At 45.5% G+C, this 16,459-nt stretch overlaps 1 protein-coding gene across 3 annotated transcripts in view; it reads right to left on the bottom strand.

The window, feature by feature from the left end:
* The window catches only part of VWA3B (von Willebrand factor A domain containing 3B), a 73,464-nt gene extending 72,875 nt beyond the window's left edge, over positions 1-589 (bottom strand). The window contains exons 1-2 of one of the 3 annotated variants that reach the window (XM_088667670.1): positions 438-545; positions 201-304 (exon numbers count right to left, since the gene is read on the bottom strand). In XM_088667670.1, coding sequence (XP_088523796.1) covers positions 201-204 — 4 coding nt within the window. In that variant the 5' untranslated portion in view covers positions 205-304; positions 438-545. Of the gene's footprint in view, positions 1-200; positions 305-437 lie in introns of all 3 variants that reach the window. The other 2 variants (XM_088667669.1, XM_088667671.1) reach the window with 2 other exon arrangements.
* Between the last annotated feature and the right edge of the window lie 15,870 nt (positions 590-16,459).

The raw sequence follows: 16,459 nt of genomic DNA, 5'->3' as shown, positions 1-16,459 counted from the left end.
ACAACAGTGAGGAATCACAATAATTGCCTTTAAGACAGCTCAGCCAGTAGAGCATGAGGCTCTTTATCTCACGGACGCGCGTTCGAAACCCCACGCTGGGCAAAAGATTCTTGTATTGCAGGGGGTTAGACTAAATTATCCTTTTGAGGGGGGTGATCCCTTACAATTCTATGTTTCTATGAAATGAATAGGGACCTCACTCATTTTGTGTCGTTCGGATCAATCAGGTGCCCAGCGCCCCAACTTGGCACAGACTCCAAAAGCGCAGAGAGGGAAATCTCTCCCCAGGGCGATGGCACCTCCTCTGGAGAGACAGAAGGGAGGGAAGCCCGTGGGGTGAACCAGCCAGAGCTGGAAGCCTTCAGCCGACCGTGGGAAGAGGCCCCCATCCGAGAGGGGGCTGCTCCCGTGCGCCCCCCGCAGGCGCCCCGCCTCACCTGCTTCGAGCCCCCCGGTCGCTTCCATCCCATTGTGACGCGCCGGCGAGCGCGCACAGCTAGTTCCACGGTGGTGCCGCCGCCCCGCTTCTTTCTTTCGTTGACACGGGAGACGCCGCGGTTGCTAAGCCTCGGCCCGTGAGCGGCAGGCTTTGACGGAGCCGCCCCTTCCAGGAGGAGCTTCCCGAGTCCAGCGGCGCAAAGCAGGGGCGGAAAAATGGAGCCTAGTGCAAAGGGCGGCGCGCTTTGCTTCTCTGGACAAGCGCAAACTTTGGGTTCGAGGCGTGTGAGTTCAATCTAGAGTAATTGTCTCCTCATCCACACCCCTGCCCGTGAACGTGTGGACGCGGATCGCGCGCACAGTGCATTTCCGTACCTACACCTGAGAGAAGGAGGCTGCGTGTGGGATTTTCCAAACAGGTGGGAGCCCTTCTTTGCGCTCGTGCCTATTTATTTATGTGCTCCTTACTAAAGTTTGTCATTTGCTGCGGCTTCCAAATGAACCAAAATCTCATACCGTCCAACATTTATCCGATGAAAATCGGGACATCCTATCTTATAATAATAATAATAATAATAATAATAATAATAATAATAATAATAATATGCCCTCCATCTGACTGGGTTGCCCCAGCCACTCTGGGCTGCTTCCAACATAAATAAAAACATATTAAAGCATTAAGCATTTTTTTTTAAAAAAAAATCCCTGTACAGGGCTGTCTTCAGGTGGCTCAGGGGTTGGATAACTCCATACCCCCCCCCCCAACATTTCTCCGATGAAAATACTGTAGGGACGTCCTAAGGAAAAGTAAAACGTTCTGGGATCAAATCAGAAATTGGGATGGCTTCTGTAAATCCGTGACTGTCCCTGGAAAATAGAGACACGTGGAGGGTCTGATACCGTGTTTCCCACATTTTAAGACACCGTCTTATATTTATTTTACCCAAGAAAATAAGCCTATGGCTTATTTTCGGGGGGTGTCTTTTTAATTTTTTTTTAACTGTAATTACGGCAGCCAGCGTTGCTGCTGCTGGGTTCCGGAGGCAGCCTGCAGGGTCGGTGCCCAGCTGCGCCGGTGCTGGACACTGGAGAGAGCAGGAGACTGAGCAGCCACTGCGGCATCGCGCTGCCAGAGACTCGCAGCCACTGAGGAGCTTGCGGCGCCGGGGCTTGCGGGCGGCTCTCGCCTTTCCGCCCTTTCTCCTGCTCCCGGGGGAGACGTGGCTTCTATTCCCCATTGCCAAGGAAACAGCCCGGGGGAGAGACGCCAGAGCTGAGGCGCCCCCCGCCCGCGGATCCCACGTGCCGCCGAAAACGGCAATGCTTAGGGCCCCCCACTCCTCGCCCGAAGTGGAGTAAGGCCCCCCGAGCGGTCCAGGGCTTGCTTCCGAATGCGCAGGGACAGGACTGCGCTGTTAAACTCTTTGCAAACTCCTTGCCCAAAAGAAAGCTGTCCTGCAGAGTGCCGGATCGAGGAGCCGGTCTGCAGAGTCAGCGCCCAGCAGCGCGGCGCTGGATTGAGGAGGCGGTGCTTCGTGCGGAGCTGCTGGGCGCCGACCCGGCAGGCCGCTTCCTCGATCCGGCGGCCTCCCGGGTTGGCGCCCAGCAGCGCCGCGCGGAGCACCGGATCGAGGAAGCGGCCTGCCGGGTCGGCGCTGGATTGAGGAGGCGGTGCTTCGTGCGGAGCTGCTGGGCGCCGACCCGGCAGGCCGCTTCCTCGATCCGGTGCTCCGCGCGGCGCTGCTGGGCGCCCACCCGGGAGGCCGCCGGATCGAGGAAGCGGCCTGCCGGGTCGGCGCCCAGCAGCTCCGCACGAAGCACCGCCTCCTCAATCCAGCGCCGCGCTGCTGGGCGCTGACTCTGCAGACCGGCTCCTCGATCCGGCACTCTGCAGGACAGCTTTCTTTTGGGCAAGGAGTTTGCAAAGAGTTTAACAGCGCAGTCCTGTCCCTGCGCATTCGGAAGCAAGCCCTGGACCGCTCGGGGGGCCTTACTCCACTTCGGGCGAGGAGTGGGGGGCCCTAAGCATTGCCGTTTTCGGCGGCACGTGGGATCCGCGGGCGGGGGGCGCCTCAGCTCTGGCGTCTCTCCCCCGGGCTGTTTCCTTGGCAATGGGGAATAGAAGCCACGTCTCCCCCGGGAGCAGGAGAAAGGGCGGCAAGGCGAGAGCCGCCTGCAAGCCCCGGCGCCGCAAGCTCCTCAGTGGCTGCGAGTCTCTGGCAGCGCAATGCCACAGTGGCTGCTCAGTCTCCTCTCTCCCATGCCCAGCGCTGCTGGGAGCCGACCCTGCAGGCATGGCTTATTTTCGGGGTATGTCTTATATTTTACAAAGGCTTTAAAATCCTGCCATGGCTTATATTATGACTCCGTCTTAAAAAGGGGGAAACACGGTATCTGCATATTTTTGTAGATGCTGAAACGAAGCTGCCCAGAGTGGCTTGGGCAACACAGTCAGATAGGCAGGGTACAAATAATAAAAAGTATTTTATTTTATTTTATTTATTATTTTCAATGTCTCTACAGGCAAGACAGATGCTCCACCTCTGAGTTACTGGCCTTCCCAGATAACAAATAGGAAATCATAGAATGTATGCTATATATTTCTTAGAATCACAGGATCATAAAACCACAGGATGCAGTGGATCCCGTATAGTGTATATCCAAAATATCACAAGGTTCCCCAACCTTCTTGAAAAGCACAGAGGTGAAGAACACGTGACTGCAAGGATCCGACTGGAATATTACTCTGCTAGTAATATGTAACTAGATCCTGCGCAAAGTTAGGCGTGGTTAAAAGCCATTCATTTCAAAAGAACTAGATGTGTGCAACTCTGCATTGAGCCCGCACAGTTCTGTGTGTGGCCCTCCAGATGCTGCTGAACTACAACTCCCATCTGACCCAGCAAGTATGGCCAATGACCAGGGAGTTGTAGTTCAACAACATGACAGGAGTGTCAAAGGTTCCTCACTCCTGCTGTATATATGGGGAAGAAACTGAGGCTTAATTCGTTTATCTATTGACCTGGGAGCAGTGTTAGAGACTGAGATATGAAAGCTAGGAGCTAAATGGCACCTTAAACCTAGATTATGGGTGCAACAACAGAATGTCTAAGCACACTTTTTAAATAACAAGAATACAAAGCTGAAAATGAATGAACTGCAGCTAAAATATAATTTTCATTTTCACATAGTCTAGTCCTTATCTGAAGACTGCAAAAAAAGGCATGCTTCCCCTGCCTGCCCCCCTAATATTTTTAAGAGAGTCTCTTCTACAGTCTTCAGAGAGTGGCTGGAAGGGGGAGGCAGAAAAAGGTCATCCTTTCCTTTCACTCTGCAGTTTTAATCTGAAATCTTGGGTGCAGTACCGCTGCAGTGGGAAGGTAAACAGCGTTTCCGTGCACTCTGGTTTCCGTCACGGTGTTCCGTTGCACCAGTAGCGGTTTAGTCAATAGTCATGCTAACCACATTACCCGGAAAGCTGTCTGTGGACAAACGCCGGCTCCCTCGGCCTGAAAGCGAGGTGAGCACCGCACCCCATAGTCACCTTTGACTGGACTTAACCGTCCAGTGTTATTTTACCCTTACCTTTACCTTACTGCGCCCAGAGCTCAGAAACGGCTCATGCTAATGAAATTCCTTGTCACAAAATGTGCCTAGAACAATGGGAGTTTTGAACGCTGCCTGGGAGTAAACCAGCATAAACTCAATGGTACTTATATCTGAGTGGTCATATAAAAGATGAAGGTAATGATGATGATTTATTAAATTTGTATACCGCCCCATACCTGTAGATCTCAGGGCAGTTCACAACATAAAATGGAAATTTAAACAACACAAAGTACATAATAAGTTAATCCCTTTGTAGCTGTATTTTTGTCTTCCTTGCATTAGGGCTATTGATAAACTCAATACTTCAGGATGGACAAATTTAAAATGGATAAAGGGAGGGGGCAAAGGGGGAAAATAGTACACAGCAGTTCAGTGGCAAGATGTAGGGGTGGTTGACAATTTGGACTTTGACAGTGTTTTCCAGTAACCTAAGCAATTTTAAAATAGCTGTAAAATAAAATGGCTTCCTCTTGACAGTCTGACCTTTTTCTGTTTGTTCATGGCAGGTGTTAGCAGGGGTCAGCAAACTTTTTCAGCAAGTGGCCGGTCCATTGTCCCTCAGACCTTGTGGGAGGCTGGACTATATTTTGAAAAAAAAATATGAACGAATTCCTATGCCCCACAAATAATCCAGAGACGCATTTTAAATAAAAGCATACATTCTACTCATGTAAAAACATGCTGATTCCCGGACCATCCACGGGCCGGATTTAGAAGGTGATTGGGCCGCATCCGGCCCCTGGGCCTTAGTTTGGGGACCCTGTGTTAGAGAGTGAAATTGGCTTTTGACAACTTAGGTCTCTGAGCTAAGGCAATGGTGGCAGGCAAGCTTGCAGGGAAAGGATAGACCAGTGTTGTAGAAAAAAATTGGGGTTGGCTTTTACAGCCCAACTTCCCATCAAGGAACTATGTGTCCCATACATCCATTACAGTATCTGTCAGAGAAGAATGGATGGAGGCAAGATCCGGGGAAGGCAAAGCAGATCTTTATTTTTTCTGTCGCAACCGAATTTTTACAGTTCAGTAAATACCATCAGCAGTGAAATTACTTGTCCTATCCACACACTTAATAAATAGCTTGCTAAAATGGCTTTTATTCTGTAGGAGGCATCTTATATAATCAGCGGTTTGTTTTAAGTAAGAACCTACTCATAAACAATGTCATTGCTCTGTGCCATAAGAAACAACCCTGGGGACAGAAGGAGACTCTAAATAACTGCTTTTAAAAAAGGCAAATTACACAGATAGATAGCATCTTGTCAGCCCACCAGTTAATTATGGTACAGTAAAAACGGCAGAGCAAAATATAGCTCAATTCCATTGTAAATGGAATCAGCCAAGTGCAAAAAAATAAAAATTTAACTTTCAAGAAACCTAAGATGAATGAGCTTCACCCAAGATCTCAGAATGCAAAAAAGACAGATAGAAAAAGATTTTTAGACATTCTAATTAGGGGAGTTGTTTTCCCCTGATTGACTAGGAAGTTTTGCCCCTTCTTGTGTAGCATTTGGCTTGCTTTATTTGCATGAAAGACCATTTGCTCAGCCCCAGGCACATCTCACATGAATACCTTTTCCATTCCTCTTCTGTACAGTCTGGATGATGTAATGCATAGCAGAAATGTAAAGCTGTGTGGCTGGCGAGTCCTGTTTTAGGACATTACTTATACGGACCTCTTGCTGCACTCCCTTGAGATTTCCACGTCATTTTCCTCCTTTAATAAATCAATGAAAGACTAAACTAAGCCCGGAATCCTATGCAGATGTAGTTAGGAGTGTGGCCAATTGAATGCAAAAGCGTGGATGTCTCAACAGATATTCAAAGGCTTGAGCTCCATGCGAACTAAACCGTCCCATGAACGGTTAGTCCCAGAAGGGAAGCTCCCACTGCCAGTATCAATCCTTCATGATACACTCCTGGTCCTGGTCCTCCCCACCACTGGGGGAGTTTTCTTACAAGCAACTTTAAGAAGCATGTTTTGAATCACATCTAATTCTCGGTTAATGTCAGGCTTTGGGGAATAGGTTTCCACCCTGTGGCCATAAATGAGCAGATCAAACGAAAGGCAATTATTACCAATTTAATAAACACAGTGAAGGACAAAAGAAAGCATCTAAAAAGAATGAGGGTGCTCCCAATTAAGGTCCCCCCTCCGTCCCTATTAATCCATGTCACTCCTACGTTTTGTAATCTGAATTTGTAGTCTCTGTGCGTTTTATTCTGACACTTTCTGAGCTCTCCGAGACTTTGGGGAAGGGGGGGGGTACTATCCTGAGACTGTTAACTCTCTCTCTCCTTGTGTCTCTTCTGCTAGTTGTCCCCCATCTAGTATTTCTCAGCTTCTGCCTTTTGAACTATGCCCCTCTGCAAACCACTGTTCCAAATCTATACTGTCGTCCTGCTCCTGGGAAGATTCAGGATCAGGAGGAGGGGGTAGCTCCCACCATTCTTCCTCAGTCCAGCCCTCCTCAGCACGGTCTCTGACAGTTAACAAAAATGTAGAATGCTTAATGCAGGGCCAAATAATGGATTCCAAAACAATGACAAAACTAACTAAATTAATTGAGAATAACAAATCCCCAGGGAATAGGACCTTTTTCTGAGAAAAAGCCACATAGTTTCTGTTGAAGTGCCAGCTCATCAAATAGCCAAAAGTAAATCTTCTTATATAGTTCGAATATGTTTGGTGTTTTTAGCTGGCAACTATGTTTATCACCCTCTTTTCCCATATTTTTTTTCAGGCTAGAGTGTTTAAAGATTACCCTGGACATGAAAAGTCTTCCTTGATTACACAAACGTTCCCCAGAGGCGAAGAAAATGCATATAATTCTCAGCCATAAAATATTTTCCCATTATATCATTTTTAAAAGCAAGAACTGAATGTTCTCTAGATGTAAAATTAGCTCTGCAGCATAGCCTGTAATAGAAAATGAAATTTGTTTCAGACATTTTTATAGTCTTGAAAGTTAACTACCATAACTATAAGCAAGTTAAAATTCTCTGAGAAGATGAATTCAAATATTTTACTCGTATTTGTCATTTACTGTCAAATAAATTACAGTGGTACCTTGGTTTAAGTACACAATTGGTTCCGGAAGTCTGTACTTAACCTGAAGCGTACTTAACCTGAAGCGAACTTTCCCATTGAAAGTAATGGAAAGTGGATTAATCCGCTCCAGACGGGTCCGCAGAGTACTTAAACTGAAAGTACTCAAACCGAAGCATACTTAAACCGAGGTATGACTGTATTTCTAAAAATTTGCTGGGAAACCTACAGGTAGACTCTAGGTGTCAGGGATATGATGAAGCACCCATCCCCAGCAATATGTTGTGAAAACTGCCCTTGGCGGAGCTATTCGTCCCTGCCCTAAGGCAGAGCAGATGTTTGACTTCCACAACTACAGTTCCTATCATCCCTGACCATATGCCATGCTGGCCAGGGCTAGTGTAAGTGGAATCTTGGGGAGAATGGCTGTAGTTCAGCGATAGATCATCTGCTTTGCATGCAGTTGGTCCCAGTTTCAAAGCCTGGCATCTATAGTCAGGGGTAGGAAAGACTCCTTATCTGTGTTGGTTTTTATTTGGTTTAAATAATAATAATAATAATAATAATAATAATAATAATAATAATAATAATAATAATTTATTTATACCCCGCCCATCTGGCTGGGTTTCCCCAGCCACTCTGGGCGGCTTCCAGCAGAAATATTAAAATACAATAATTTATTAAACATTAAAAGCTTCCCTAAACAGGGCTGCCTTCAGATGTCCTCTAAAAGTCTGGGAGTTGTTTTTCTCTTTGACATCTGGTGGGAGGGCGTTCCACAGGGCGGGTGCCACAACCGAGAAGGCCCTCTGCCTGCTTCCCTCTAACTTGGCTTCTCGCAGCGAGGGAACCACCAGGAGGCCCTCAGCTCTGAACCTCAGTGTCCGGGCAGAACGATGGAGGTGGAGACGCTTCTTCAGGTATACAGGACCGAGGCCCTTTAGGGCTTTAAAGGTCAGCACCAACACTTTGAATTGTGCTCGGAAACGTACTGGGAGCCAATGTAGGTCTTTCAAGACCGGTGTTATGTGGTCTCGGCGGCTGCTCCCAGTCACCAGTCTAGCTGCCGCATTCTGGATTAATTGTAGTTTCCGGGTCATCTTCAAAGGTAGCCCCACGTAGAGCGCATTGCAGTAGTTCAAGCGAGAGATAACTAGAGCATGCACCACTCTGGTAAAGAATAGGTAAATATAAAGAGAATTCCCTGGATGCCTAAGATCCAGGTTTGGGGCAAGTACTCTTTGGTGAGAGAATCCTAGCAGAGATTGAAAATCACAAAATATACAGCAAAGTAAAGTGTGGAAATATAGGTTGTTAGACTTTTAAAACACCCTTTCCAAGTTGCTTCCAAAGTTCCCCTCTTCCCTTAGCACAGAAAAAGACCACACATTTGTGTAGGTTAAAAATGGTTTACTTACAGACTTTTAAAGGTCATATTCATGTGCTTTTCCATACATCAGTCAGAATACAAAAGCAGTAAAACTTAGGCTCCAAAGTGGTGAACATTCCTAAATTATTTGTATAGAAACACAAACACAGTCAAACCTCAGTTGTCAAACGTAATCCGTTCTGGAAGACTGTTCAACTTCCGAAACGTTCGACAACTGAGGCACAGCTTCCAATTAGTTGCAAGAGCTTCTTGCACTCAAGCAGAAGCTGCATCAGATGTCCGAGTTCTCAAAAAACTTTCAAAAAACTGGCATTCGGGAGTCGAAACGTTGGAAAATGGAACTGTTCGAGAACCGAGGTTTGACTGTGTGGCTTGCTTAAGCCATACAGTCTGAGCTTGCAGCAACCAGCTCAGAGCTCTTTACTCCCTGTCGCTCACATGGTGGAACAGGAAGAACAAAGTTTGATGACCCTTCCTCCCAAGCTGATGGTGCGTGACCTAGCTAAGCCTGGCAGAACAGCTCACTCTATGGCAGGCATAGGCAACCTTGGCTCTCCAGATGTTTTGGAACTACAGCTCCCATGATCCCTGACCATTGGCCCTGTTAGCTAGGGATCATGGGAGCTGTAGTTCCAAAACATCTGGAGAGCCAAGGTTGACTATGCCTGCTCTATGGTCTTAACCCCCTCATGCATTAAAATAGAGTTAAGAATGTTGGTTATATGAAGCTGATTTTCCCACAATCTGAAGCTCTGGAGAGCCACTGCAGTCAGTGTTGACAATACAAAGTTAGATGGACCAATGGTCTGTATTCGGCTGCCAGCACAGCCAGGCCTATGCAAATTTTAAAAGTTTTCACCGGGTTTCAAATATGGGATGCCACAAGAACAGAAAATGGCCTATCTCAAATTATCGCTGCTGATACTAGGAGAATGGACCTCTGAGGATGATCTTAATAGCTGGGCAGGTTTGTGCAAGAGCAGGTGGCCTTTTAATGACCCAGATTACGAGCCATTTGGAGCTATGAAGGTGACTCTGCTTGGTAATGGGACATCCAAAGCTGTTGCATTTTTAGATCCCCCCCCTTCCAACCCAGTCTGTACCAGAGTCTGTCTCTGTGTAATATATAACAGAGTCATCTCAGCACAGCTAAGCAAATCAGTGGGGCCAAAAATAAATAAATAACAGCCTCCATTCAAGCCCAAACAAATACAGGTAGAATCAAACTTCATTATTAGTTGCAGTTCATCTTTTTCATGCTGAGGGACTAGCTATGCTAATGTGATTGTTTTATTACCAGTTACTGTAAGCACGAATGGTTATTGGGTTCCTTTTGCATGCATTTTAAGCTGTAACTGAATTATCAAGCAGTGCTGGAAACAGAGATATGAAAGCTAGGAGCTAAGTAGCACCTTAAACCTAGATTATGGGGCACAACAACAGAATGTCTAGGCGTGCTTTTTTATAACAAGAATACAAAGCTGAAAATGAATGAACTGCATCTAAAATATTATGTTCATTTTTCACATGGTCTAGTCCTTCCCCTGCCCACACTCCTAATATTCTTAAAGCGGTCTCCTCTCGAGTCTTCAGGGAGTAGCTGGAAGTGGGAAGGCAGAAAAAGGTCCTCCTTTCCTTCCACTCTGCAGTTTTAATCTGAAATCTTAGTCGTAGCCCGCACCCCGAGCTCAGAAACTGCTTGCGCTAATGAAATTATTTCCCTTTCGCAAAATGCGCCTAGAACAATGGGAGTTTTGAATGCTGTTATCAAGACAGTACCTGGGCTTTCTTGCTATTGGACCCAATCAGAAGCTGGGAATGGCTTTATTATTTTATTTATATTTATCAGTTTTATATACCACCCTTTATCATAAGATCTGAGGACAGTTCACAGAGTAAAATACCGGATAAAAACGTGAAAATAAGTAAAACAGCAAAACAATAACCCCTTCCCCGTAGACACATGTAGAATATTAATCAACCCAAGGCCTGGTTGAAAAGGAACCTTTTAGCCTGGCACCTGAAAATATATAATGAAGGCGCACTGCAGCCTCATTGTGAGCAAATATTGACCTCTGTTCCAGTCCTGAAATGCCTTGGGCTGGGGAGAGGTTTGACCGCACTGACCGATTCCATTGACTGTAGCAGGAATGTCCACCGTTCACTGTAATTTACCAAGGGCTCACTGCAAAATTGTCCTCCCACAGTTTAGCCCTTGGATATCAACAGAAAGCAGCAGGTATGTATACCATTTTAGCATATTATACTGGCTGCAATACTTGGACCCAACTTTAAGAGCTAATTGAAGATTGCAGAACTCACACTATCTGTGAAAGCTAAGCCAATAAAAGAGACGGCAACAGTAGCTTTTATCCATCAATCTTATTTATTTTTGAGATTTTTTTAGACTGGTACTGAAAGTTTTCAATATATTTCGAAAACAGGGTCAATTTGGCTCCAAACTACTTGAGGCAGGATAAATATGGATGTCTACAATGTTCTTCCAAAGGGGAACTGCATTTTAATGCAGTAATAATTCATGCCAAGTGTTCCAGGCCTCAAGCCAAGAAAAGTGCCATTAAAACAAACAAACACTTAAGATTTTGTATCTAGCAAGTTCCTGTTGGGGTTCTTTCACTGCACGCACATAACATATGTTATACGTTACAGATGTAATAATTCCATACAGTTACTGAGAAATCTACTTTTAGAGCATTCACAGACACAAATATTTTGTAGCATTTCCCACCTTGTGCACCGCACGATGATTCCTGTGTAGCCAGTTTTGCTGACACAGTCTTGCTGCTGGTCAGTTGTCAGATCATGACTGTTTTAGCATCAGACCTTAGAAAGAAGTGTCCTAATAATCAATGTACTGTAGAACAAGATTTTTTATAATAGTGTAGTTTGGGATATTAATACTTGCATGGCTTTTTCTCTGCAATCCACATGCATTTGTAGTGATTCTTTATCAGGCGTCCCCAAACTTCGGCCCTCCAGATTTTTTGGACTACAATTCCCATCATCCCTGACCACTGGTCCTGTTAGCTAAGGATCATGGGAGTTGTAGGCCAAAATATCTGGAGGGCCGCAGTTTGGGGGTGCCTGTTCTTTATATATAGTATAGCACCTCATTGACAAGGTTATGTACACAACTCTGGTTCACATACCACATTAAACCATAGATAAAATAGACTAGTGTGAACAAAAAGCATGCTGGTACACAGTGGTCAAAAGTTTGTAATGTGCTCATCTCCCATTCCTGCTGCACCAGAAAGGAAACAAACCATCCAAACTCAACCACATTTGAATTGAAGCTCATAGTTGTTTTTCTCCAAAAAATAAAAAATAAACCCACACGCACAAACTAAAGTTTTTGGGGGGGAAATAAACCCTGAGTCCAGGTTCAGATAACATAAGAAACTAGATTAACAACCTGTTTTCTGGTGGCGTGGCAGCAAGTGGAGTGAGGAGTAAATTGAAAAGATTGAAGCAGTGTGTACGAGCACGTCACACAGTCACATTAAGCCATAAATTACATTAACTATAGTAACTTGAATGTGCCATGCCAACTGAGCCACTATCCATTATATTTGATACTTGAACATAAATATTGCATATATGAATACCTCATAAACCAAATATATGTTTTAATATTCCTACGCAATACATTTCAATACGATTTCCAAAAGAAAGAAAAATAATTGCTCCTGTCTTCTATATTCCTTTCTCCAACATGATCACAGTAAAGATCTTCAGTGTTACTAATCAGGCATTGATAAATATTATAAGACAGCTACTTCCTCTATGTCATGTGGCTTGTATTTTTACTTCTTGGGACCTTTATTCAACGCAAGAGCAAACAGGTCCACCTCTTTTTCACTTTGATGACTTATTATATTCTCACTTAAAGCTGAAGCATGAGGTTGTTGGCTGATTCCTCCTCTTTTTCCTATAACTTGTTGGTGTTGGTGTTGACCTTTAAAGCCCTAAACGGCCTTGGTCCTGTATACCTGAAGGAGCGTCTCCACCCCCACCGTTCAGCCCGGACACTGAGATCCAGCTCCGAGGGCCTTCTGGCGGTTCCCTCCGAGGGCCTTCTGGTGGTTAGGGGCATGTCAAGTGATTACTGTGCAGGCCAATTCATTGCCCACTCATTCCCTAGATTTCCCCCTACGCTTTCAATTTCATTTTCACAGCCATCAGGGTCAAAACCTTGTCACTTTTAAATTTCAAAGCTGGGGTATCAAGGGGTTTGTGTCTAATTCTGAGTTCTGCCTGTGTATAGTACAATTTCAGAAGCATGGGATACCTTCAGCTATGCTCTACGATCCTGAGCAATGTTGATAATGGAGGTCCCCGGAACAAAAAGGGGGGAAAACTGTAAACAGAGCCCATGCTGTGTGTGTTCTAACTTTGTATGATTTCCAACAGTTAACCCTTTCACTGCAAGTATTTGGTTTTATTTAAAGCCTGAGAGCACATCCTGATCACACGTTGCAATCCTCAAATGCCATACCTTGGGAACAAAAGGTACATGTATAATTATCATTCTATTAAATATGCCCAATTATCTTAGCGATGACTCCCGTTCTTTCCAACCTTTGCATCTCATTCATCACAACCTGCTGTGGCTGTTTTATAATAATTAAGCTTCTATAATGATGGGAAATTATATCATGCTGCAGTCGACGGTTCATGTATTAGGGCCGTGCATTCGTTCATGTTAAGTGAGCTGCAGAATAATTACTAAGCCAAGGAGCGGTTGTATGGTACTGTCTGTAACTCCCGTCATTTGTCATAATAAGTGTGGCCCTGCAACAAATTATTGCAGCGTGGGGTGCTTCTCCAGTTCAGGTTTCCAGCCACGCCATCTATTCCCCTCTCCCTCTTGTTTTTCATTCCTCACTCTAACTCTCAAAAGTCAGTCAATATGCTATCAGCTCTGAACAATCTCAGTCTTCATTTATATATCTATCAATCAACCAATCACTCAGTTTATTGTTCTAGCCAAAAGCTATGACAAATTCATCATCATCATCAAATACAGAAGATATACCCGTAATATGAGCCTACACCCAAGTTGTAAGAGATAGAAGATACCAGAGACACCAACAAGCTTAAACCCAGCTTGATTTCAAAATAAACCTCCAATTCACCAAAACAGCTTATATAGCAATGTTATCTAACTCAGTTTTCCTCATTTATTTTTTGCAACCGGTGCATAAAGGGCCACTTTGTGTTATGAAGCTATTATTATCATGCAAAATAAACTGGGAAAATTCTGCTTTCTTGTGTGAACAATGGTTTCAGAAACAGATCTTTTGGGTCTCCCTATAAGGGGCAAGCTAACAGCTAATGAGTGATGTCTTCCAACTGAGGTTGACCACAAATACAAAGTACAGGACCTTGTTGTAGCAGCCAACCAAAACAGCAGGGGGCATCACTTGGAGATGCAGCTCAGTAAAGGCATTTTATTTTGGAAACTGGCAAGAGTTTGGTCAAATAACTAGCTCTAAAATGCACTGTTTTCAGGAGTGGGTACCAAGGGGGAAATGTGGTGTTCCTAATTAATTGCAGATCCCTTCTGGATTCTATTCAGATGGTTGGTTGGTTGGTTGGTAGGTAGGTAGGTAGGTAGGTAGGTAGGTAGGTAGTACTTGGAGTTAAGTACCTGAAGACTCAAGGGACGCAGGTGGCGCTGTGGGTTAAACCACAGGGCCTAGGGCTTGCCGATCAGAAGGTCGGTGGTTCGAATCCCCGCAACGAGGTGAGCTCCTGTTGCTCAGTCCCAGCTCCTGCCAACCTAACAGTTTGAAAGCACGTCAAAGTGCAGGTAGATAAATAGGTACTGCTTCGGCAGGAAGGTAAACGGCATTTCCGTGTGCTGCTCTGGTTTGCCAGAAGCAGCTTAGTCATGCTGGCCACATGACCCGGAAGCTGCACGCCAGCTCCCTCGGCCAATAAAGCGAGATGAGTGCCGCAACCCCAGAGTTGTCCATGACTGGACCTAATGGTCAGGGGTCCCTTTACCTTTTCCCTGAACATTCAGGACATCAGTATTACTATACAGAGTTTGTTTTCAGCATATCACTGTTGCATCATTTGTAAACACAATGTGACTTCATGCTGGTCACCTCATGTATAACCCTGGGTTACATCATTCCTTCTGAAGCAAACTGGAGAGGCTCTTGCCAAAACACGTGCTCCAACGAATGCCTTAGAGTTGAATGTTGAAACTCCAATTGTGTAGTGCCTTCCTTTGTGAGTAGAGTAGTCAACTCCAGGGCACTGTTTGCTCAATGAATCACACCCCTCAGCAGAATTTGTGGCATTTTAACCCTCCAACAGAGCTTTGCAGGCAAGGACGGGGACATTTTCCAATGGAAACGCAAGGCATTGCATAGATTTACAGGAAATGCAGCTAGAGATAAAGTGGTGGGGGGTAGGAAGCAAACTGAAGATTAATCTATTATACACATACACAAAGCAGCCTAAATTGGGAGCAGGGCTGTTGCTCAGAGCTCATGCTTGGCATGTAAAAGGTCCCAAACTCAATTCCTGACATCCCCAGGTAAGGCTGCGATAGATTCCTGTCTGAAACAGTGGAGAGCCTCTGTGAGACAGTGTGGACCAGTAGTTCCCATACTTCCCACGCTGCACAGACCACTTGAAATTGCTGGGACCACTGAAGGGTTTTTCTGCCTGCTATAGCAATTGCAATGCCCTGTGCTAGATGCTGCCCGATGTTCATTGCTTCTTTTGTTTCTCAAACATTTTATTTTATGGCATTACAACTTAAAGTCCACAGGGCAGGTTTAGGGCTCTGCGAGCAGTGTGCATGCACTGGGCGCTGAATGGAGGGTGCACAGTCTCAAAGCCAGGTAAGTAAAACGCTAGGCTTTGGGAAGGAGGTGTGGGGCTCTGACAGGGTTTTTCTCCTTCTCAAAGCCTAGTTAGCACTTTCCCAGCTTGAGAAGATGGTGGAAGGGCTCTAGGACTCTGCCGGAGACCTTGTGCCTCCTTCCCAAAGCCCATTGCCTTGCTTACCTGGCATTGGGAAGACAGCACAAGGGCTGGGGGAGGGCACCAAATTTTGGCCTTGCACAGTACCCACGTCCGCTATGGATGAAATACAGCACAGTTGTACCTTGGATCCCGATTGCCTTGCGAGTTGAAAGTTTTGGCTCCCGCCTCCCGAACGCCGCAAACCCAGAAGTGAGTGTTCCAGTTTGCAAACGTTCTTTGGAACCCGAACATCCAACGTCGCTTACGCAGCTTCTGATTGGCTGCAGGAGCAGCCAATTGGGCTTCTGGAATGGATTCTGTTAGACTTCCAAGGTACCACTATACAAGGAACAAAGGGAGAAATAAAAATAAGATTTAAAAATCCAATATGGGTATTGAGATGATGTTCCATCTCCTGTCTTCATCCTCAGATTCACACACATGCCACAGACCACTTGAATGAAGCTCACGAAGCAGCGCTGGTCCTTGTAGAACAGTTTGGGAACCCCTGGTGTAGACAGCACTAATCTAGATCCCCTAATACTCTGACACAAGATGATGTGGTTTCCTATATTTCATCACCAGTGTCCATGGTGTTTGAAAAGTAAATTTAGCAATAAGAAGGTCCTGCCTCAGTATAAATGTTGATAGTGGGAGATACTGTACAGTGCTTCCAAGTGTCCCGATTTTAACAGGACATCCCGGTTTGATAGAAGCCACCCCTGTGGTTTAACCCACAGCGCCACCTGGGGCTGCCTTCAAATGTTTCCTAAAAGTCTGGTAGCTGTTTTTCTCTTTGACATCTGATGGGAGGGTGTTCCACAGGGCGGGTGCCGCTACCAATAAGGCCCTCTGCCTGGTTCCCTGTAACTTGGCTTCTCGCAGTGAGGGAACCACCAGAAGGCCCTCGGCACTGGACTTCAGTGTCCGGGCAGAAGGATGGGGGTGGAGATGCTCCTTCAGGCCTA

The sequence above is a fragment of the Zootoca vivipara genome, chromosome 4, assembly GCF_965207765.1.
Source record: "Zootoca vivipara chromosome 4, rZooViv2.hap1.1, whole genome shotgun sequence".
Classification (NCBI taxonomy): domain Eukaryota; kingdom Metazoa; phylum Chordata; class Lepidosauria; order Squamata; family Lacertidae; genus Zootoca; species Zootoca vivipara.
Note: the sequence above shows the minus strand (reverse complement) of the source record. Positions and strands in the feature narration are given on the sequence as shown.